General features: G+C 40.2%; 1 protein-coding gene across 1 annotated transcript; it reads left to right on the forward strand.

Moving 5' to 3' along the window:
- Window positions 1–3694: 3694 nt before the first annotated feature.
- Window positions 3695–7810, forward strand: MMP7 (matrix metallopeptidase 7). The gene is made up of 6 exons (XM_013178059.3): window positions 3695–3887; window positions 4413–4636; window positions 4743–4891; window positions 6203–6328; window positions 6876–7037; window positions 7593–7810. Exons 1-6 carry the CDS (start codon window positions 3768–3770, stop codon window positions 7613–7615), a joined length of 804 nt encoding a protein of 267 aa, XP_013033513.2. The 5' UTR covers window positions 3695–3767; the 3' UTR covers window positions 7616–7810.
- The last annotated feature ends 235 nt before the right edge of the window (window positions 7811–8045 follow it).

The following is an 8045-nucleotide window of genomic DNA, read 5'->3' on the forward strand; positions in this document are numbered from 1 at the left end:
CTTTTGCCCAGAGGAAAGAGATTCCTGATTCATGGCATTGACCAGAGAAGCAGACAAATTCAACAAGGTACGATGTCAAACCTAACACGTGAATGTAACATTCACAGGAAGGCTATCGTCCTTGTGGTTTATTGCTCAAGGTGATTATTGTAAAACCTTTTCTCTACATTTGCATCTTTTTCCCACATGATGACCCAGTCAAAATGTTCTAAATACAAAGTCATTAATTGCAAAGTAACTCTAAACAACCATAAGATGGTAAATCAACAAGTTGAGATATGTTAAGTGCAACTGCTTAATTACTAGTAACCTAAGTCAGTTAGTTCTTATCACACTGTTTGTGCTGCACACAAACGTCTAATCCCTTCCTCAGGCCTTTCTTCCCCTAAAGCAGTGGGGCATCAGGTACATCCTGCTGGGAAATAGCTCAATGCATCTTGACCCAGAAAAACAGGAGGGAAGAACTGGGTTGCCTCTCTCCAGAAATGGGCTGACATGTTGCTGAGAGGCCTCAGCAGTGACTGGAGTGCCTTACTTTCACACAAAAGGGATATGTAGCCCTGGCTTCCCTGTCTCAAGGGACTCCATTGAAGAGACACCCCTCAGGGGTGAAATCTATGGAAAAGGAGTGCAGAAACCATGGAGGTGGGACACCCTCAGCAGTATAGACTTAGATAAGAAAAATGGCTAATAATAACCATGAGGGAACTCCAGATTTGTGTTGCTCAGAGGCAATTTTGCATCCAAAAGGAGTGTGCCATGCAAAGTTGTGATGAGGAGAATGAAAGGAGGTTGTGGAAAAATATCAGCAAGGTTCTACATGCAGATTGGGCCTCACTGGGCTTAGTCCTGAGAAACTGAGAAATTGAAAAAAAAAAAAATTAGCCAAGTCAAAGATATGCCAAGTCTGATTTTTTTTTTTTAATCAAATTAAATAACCAGAACAAAAGGTATTGATTGTCCTAGAGACCATAAGAGTCCAGGTCTATCCGGTTTGGTTGGAGCTTAAATAAAATATTGCATAATTCACAGGGGACCCAAAAAAAACATTTCCCAGGAATTTTTGACCATTTGTTTTCCACGGTATTTGCTATGGTGGGCTGACCATAGGCAGCAGGTAATCACCACACAGCCACTTGCCACTTGCTCACTCCCCACACACACTGGGATGGGTGAGAGATTAGGAAGAGCAAACGCAAAAAAAAAAAAAAAAAAAAAAAAAAAAAAAAAAACTTATGGGTGGAGATAAAGTGAAGAAATCAGAAGAAAAAAGAAAAAGTGATGCAAAGGCAATCACTCACTGCTTCCCACAAGCAGATTGATAATATCCAGCCAGTCTCCAAGAAATGACTACCTCAAAATACAACCTCTGTCTCCACCTTCTTCTTCCGGCAGCCCAGTTTTATTTCTGAGCATGGCACTCTATCATACAGAATATCCCTTTGACGAATTCAGGTCAGCTGTCCAGGCTACATCCTCTCCCAGCTTTTTGTCCACCTCCAGTCTATTCAATGTGGGAGACAAAGAAAGCCTTGACCCTGTGCACGCACTGTTCACCAATACTCAAAGCACTGATGTGTTATCAACACTTTTAGCCACAAATCCAAACACTGTACCATACAGGCTGTTACAAAGAAAGTTAACTCCATCCCAGACAGACCCAATGCATTCACAAAGACAATTTAGCAACTCTTGACCTGCACTAACTCCACTGTTTGCTGCATTCAGGTTGGCCAGAGTCCAGCTGAGCCTTCTGTCCAAGTCAAATGACCAGGAGACAATGATCATTCACCACTGAATCATTCAGTTCTACTTCACTTTTTCATCCCACTGCAGGGCACAAAACTGCTCATGTCCAAAGGAGGCTCAGGTCTTGACTTTTATATATATTTTTTTTCCTAGACCGCAGAGACTGGTGCCCATCAATGGGTTCCTCATAGGACATCATTTCATGAAGTATCCTTGTTCACAGCAGAATTACTCACCTCATAAAATATCACAGTGTAAAAAATTCTGTGGCAATCTTGTGAGCCTCCTTAATAGATCTTTACGTCATATATATACAAACACTTTTATTTTCAATGTGTGGCTACAGTTATTCCTATTAATTATTAAATGTCTCTAACAGTGTTTCTTCTGACTTCCTTAAATCTCTTCTACTCTGGCATAGGCACAGGTTCTCTGCTGAATGCAAATGATGTGACTATGTCATTTGGACAGTAAATTAGTTTTTCCTGACCCACAACAGTTTGTCATTCAAAACCAAGGTAAAAATATAAAGTGTGCAAAATTCACACAGAAAAGTCTTTAAATTAGCATTCAATTCCTTTTAATATTGATCTTCCTACCAGAATTAGATTGATTCCCAATTGTTTTGAGCCCAAATAAAATGAGTTTATTCTCATGGAATGATTTTTGTTTCAATTCAAGCCCCACATTCACTTAAAATCTCTCTCCTGAAAAAAAAAAAAAGGGGGGGGGGGGGGGGAAGTTGACAGATATCCATCAGAAGATAAAATGGAGCATAAAGTCTGTCCTTTCTCAGCAAACTCTTGCACTTACACTCTCCTTTTCAGCTTTGTCCATGGCTCAGTTAAAGACACAAAGTAGATGTTCAATAGTCAGCTGGAATGCCTTTTGAGGCCTTCAAATTCCACTCAATATGTGAGGAAATAATCAGTACCACGCACAAGACTCATGGAGCTTAAACACATCCTCATCTCACCTGCCACGCAGACCCTGGTCCAATATCAAGCAGAAGCCCCATTCCTTTAACAACTGTTTCAGACCTTACTGTGTAATGTAGTTCTCTCCTGCATGATTCATTAGTGTTTTGGCATAGATCATTTCTCTCTGAAATCCGAAGTCTTTCTTATCAGTCAGGAGTGCACTGGACTTAAGCCAGTAACCCACAAACTCTTCCATGTATGTTCACCTACTCCCTTTTGAGCTGTCCTATTGTAAGAAACAGTAACAGTCTTTTCCCATTTATGTGCCTTTCCACTTGGGTTAAGGATAACACTGCCACAAAAATACACAGCCTGATTTAAAAATCGCAAGCCTGCTTGTGGACTGGTGTTTCCACCCCTCAAAACCTGCCACTTCCAATGGGCTTTGGTGGAAAGCAGCTGAGACCAGTGCTGGTCTCAGGGGACGGAGGTTGTGGCTGCCCTCCTCACCTCTGGTTTTTTCTACCAGTGCTCCATGAACCTTCATCAGGTTGCACTGGTAGAGCCAGAGGTAGAAGATGGCTACGTATTTGTTAGGGTAAGCTCTTCTCTCTTTTTCCTGTGGGCTTTTACACGTTCTTGTAAAGTGAGATAGCACTGCCATCCATCTCATCTCTGCCCCTGCGTCAACTAACACAGGCAGGTTGTCTGACCAAAATGTTGCAAAAGGTCTTTGTGTATAAGGAACTTTGAGAGAGGCACTGTAAGAAGTGATTATACAGTAACTGTATTGATGAAGGTACAGAGGGTGAACTTCCCTGTGACCCTGTGATTTCTCTGCTAGAATAATATGAAAAGGGAGAGCCAAAGTTGGCTGCTGGTTATGACATGACATCAACAGGGAAGTCAAAGGGAAGATTTGTTTAACGTGCCTTCCTTTACTTCTTGGAATAGTGATGCCATTACATTAACACCACCAAAAACTGAGTCACGTACATGATTGCTGCATGGAGCTAACAGGATCTATATAAGCATTTTAGCTGTGGTCTTGGGAGACAGAAGGTCGAACACTTTCTGCTGTAGCAAGGCTCATTGCCAATGCTGGGGACTATGCAATACCTCCTTCTTTGTGCTGCCATCCTCCTACCTCAGAGTTTTGCTTTTCCAATACAACTTAACACAGAACTATGGAGCAACACTGATTTAGAGGCTGTAAAGGTATGTTACTAGGGGGACAATGTAACTGCATTATGAATAACCTGATTTTTAACTTAACTTCTACATTCCTTTCCTGTCTGTTTATCTTATCTTACATTGCAACAGTTTTTGCAGAGGTGACATAAAACTATTTAGGTTTGCTGATTTACTTAGACACCCTAAGCCTAACTTGTAAAAGAGACCAAATTCCAACTGTCAAATGAAGGGGAACACATCATTTTAAAACACCTCAACAATATTTTATATATTATTTTGGAGGTTGGTGGATTTGAATGCTGAGTAAATTGCATTTATTTAAAAGGATACCTTGTTTACTGTGTTGTGCTGCTAGTAAAATTATTTTCTTGTATGTTAATCTATGCTACAGAGAAAATGTCATTTGTTGCACTGAAATGGGAAGAAAAAAATACATCTAAAACTAGCCATGACTGCAGGACAATGAAACAATTCAATCGAATGTAAAATGCAGTTACTGAAAAATCACAGATATAAATATTAATGTTTATTTTCCTTTTCCTTTTACAGGAGTATCTCAATAAGTTCTTTCCAATTCTTGATAGAGCCCCTAAACTCAGCTTAGAGGAGAGGATTAAAGAAATGCAGAAGTTTTTCCACCTGACTGTAACTGGAAAATTAAATGCAGAAACAAAAAAAATACTGCAACAACCCAGATGTGGAATCCCTGATATAGCAGATTACAGAACATTTCCTGGAAATCCAAGATGGAATAAGAAACTTTTGACTTACAAGTTAGTGATGTTTCAGGTTTTATGGCAAAAGGGGTTATTTTGTGCTTAACTAGGCAGGCTTCCTTCACAGACTAAATGCTATTCTTCTGTTTCCTTTTGCTGCCAGGATTGTTAATTATACACCTGATCTACCCCAACAATATGTGGATGACGCAATTAGAAGGGCTTTTATGGTATGGAGTGATGTGACTCCACTGAAGTTCAAAAAAGTTCCCTGGGGATATGCAGACATCGTGATTAGATTTGCACGTCGTGGTGAGACTACATCATTTTTAAAATGCAGTGCTCCATAGGTTTGACTTGCAGGATCTATTTTTATAGCCAAAAGTTTAAGAAAGAACAAGGTGTTTGGAATTAAGTTTCTATGGAGTTTATCATCTCTTTATCATGCCACCAGTTTTATATATCATAAATCAATTTTACTCCCATGCAAACATTAGAAAATCCCTTAGGAGTTACAGCTGTGAAATGGAGGCAGAGTTCAGCTGCAGTCTGAGACACCTAAACTGAGATGTTTGGGGCTCTGTCTGCCTTGACAAGCAGTGCAAACTAATGGGAAGAGGTCTGCAGAGCAAAACAGATGATGCTGAAGAATCAGCACCCACAGGTTGGAGTCAGGCAGTATCAGGGAGCTTTACTTTGGGATAGCTCTAGTCTGGTTGTCTGGACTGAGCAAACCTTTGGAAGCTGGGGTACATTAGGTTTGGCCCCAAAAAGTATCTTCTGGTTGATTTTATTCTAGAAGGAAATCCCACTAGTGCACTCCAAGACTGCACAAAGGGGCAAGTCAGGGCATGGTAAATGGGGATGACTGGCAGTATCACTTCAGAAGCTCGTGATCCATATTAATACAGGAATGTAGGCATACCTTTTACTTGTGCCTGGCACCTAAATTGACTCAGCTTAACCAAACTAAGAGAGGAACAGGTATTAATACCTTGTCCTGAACTAGGACTAGGGTCTCCTCTGCCTGTATTAGGTCTGCCCCAAGGTCCGTCCATGTGGTCTGGGGGAAAGGACACAAATCGGCATTCGAGTTCCCCCAAACCCTCAATCAGTCGCAGATGATAGCAGTAGATAATATAGCCTACAACAAGGCTGGGGACAAAAGAACTCAGATATTCAGTTACATGGTATTCTAGCCCAAATCATTGGCTTCCACTATAATCTGTAAAAGTGAGTGTCTAAAACTAAAGTTGCACAGCACCGCCCAACAATAAAAACATTCAGGTGCTTATAATGTTGTCAAACATGAAGTTTTTATTCTGAAATAATCCCTGAATGCTCCTTCAGAAACACTTTTCTGGCAAAGGCTCAGCTGTCTCTGAAGCTGTTTCAGAAACCTCAATTATCAAGTCTAATTCTTGAATTTCAGTCATGAATTAGGAGAGTGTTTCCTAAAGCCTTGCTCCTTGCTTTTACAAGCTTGTTGTTAACACAGGATTTTTATTTTTCAAGGAATAGCAATGAACAAAAGTAGCAGAAACAAGCAACATGCTAAAATTTGCTGAATTTTAGAATTAAAGCTGACACTATCTGGTGACATTTCTTTCTTTTCAAATATAGAGCACGGTGATGGATATCCTTTTGACGGAAGAGGTAACACATTAGCTCATGCCTTTGCACCTGGAGAAGGGATAGGTGGAGATGCTCATTTTGATGATGATGAAAGATGGTCAAGGTACAATCAAGGTAAAACCCACATTTGTGTATGAAGCGGGAAGGGCAAATATTGTATATGTCACAAGAACACAGCCATAGGAAATATTTTCCATAACACTTCATGCTCTGGTACCATTTTGGTACCAACATTTCTTTCCTTCTTTTCAACTACCTAAGTGCTTTTGCTTCCTTATCATAAGCACCTATATAATGCCTGTTCTGTATGGATTTTAAAGAACTTTTCAAAGGCTAAATAAGGACCATGATTGTCTGTTTTCTACAAAAAGTATGAAAAGGTCCTATGATTTGCTTGTAGGAGCAAGGCTGACTAAAATCAGAGTTGGAAAGAGACTCAGGGTGTCTACATGTGTATGCAAAGAATAAGCAATATTTTGATTAAAATATTAGAGTTAAACGAGAAAGTTCAATAGTAAATGATTAATAAGTGATCAACACTCCAATGTTTCCTTCCAAGGACAAACCAGGGAAAGACATAAATTCTCTCACTGCTTAACTCTTTGTATGCTGAAAAAAAATGTCCTAACTTAACTTACTTTTCTGTGTTTTTATGGTGCAGGAGTTAATTTGTTCCTTGTTGCTGCTCACGAATTTGGCCATTCTTTGGGACTCGGCCATTCAAATGTCCGTGGAGCTCTGATGTACCCTCTCTATTCATATGTGAACCCAGAAACCTTCACACTTTCAAAGGACGATAGGCAAGGAATTCAGAAATTATACGGTAAATTCATAAGATTTGATTTTCAAGATAAAACCTACTGGTATATAGGTTTCACTGCTCTCCCTGATTGCAAGGGCTTCCTCATAATACCAAAAAGAAAGAAGAGGAGTAACCTGGGAAAAACACATTCCTGTACACTCCATCCAGTATGTGTCCTCTGTAACATGCCCCCATTGCAACCAAGAGCTGACGGAGCAGCAGTGCAGCAGCCTGGCACACCACCTGTGCACAGCCAAACACATCTGAGGGAATGAGCTGTTTCAGCAAGTGGGGTCACATGCTAAGTAATATATTGTTCCCTAGGAAAACAAGAGCTACTGTCCCACTTACCAAGTCAACGGGACAGTTTAGTTAAGGCAGAAACTACCCAGCAGTAATAGTGGGGCTTAACTAGAATTGACCCCATGGGATACATGTGATAAACTTTGCCAGAGTTAATTTTCTTTAGGCACCATTTTTCTCACGGCATGCTAGAGGAACGCTAGGAATGAAACATAGTTGTTTGCCTTGTCTGTTTCTAACATAGTCTCTATGTTTTGTGTTTCTTTCCCACAGGGAGCAAGCCAGCAAACTCTTGAAGAAAGTGTTTCAAAAAAAATTAAGAATTCAGGTGTGGTGGTTTTGGTATTCCAAAACCATTTTAATGCTCTGGCTAATTAAAGTGGTAAACTTCTGAATGCCACCTTCTATCCTGAACTTTTCATAGATTTGTTTATACTTTATACAATTTCACTTGACAATTAAAAAAAAAAAAAACACCTTGTATACTCCGTTGTTTAATGTTTTTCTTTCTTCTGGCATTTCGCTGGTGTATTAAATAACTCCTACATGTGCAATACACAGACAGGCAGGCAAATATCCTTCTGAATAGAGGTACAGCTACCAAAATGGCCTGTGTGCATCTACTGCTGGAGCTACAAACCCTGGTGCTGCCTCACTTCCAGTTCCCACACAGGAGTCCTTCACACTAAAGCAGTGCCTTCAGCAACAGCCATCCTCTGGGCCCCA

Source organism: Anser cygnoides, chromosome 1 (assembly GCF_040182565.1).
Source record: "Anser cygnoides isolate HZ-2024a breed goose chromosome 1, Taihu_goose_T2T_genome, whole genome shotgun sequence".
Lineage (NCBI taxonomy): Eukaryota > Metazoa > Chordata > Aves > Anseriformes > Anatidae > Anser > Anser cygnoides.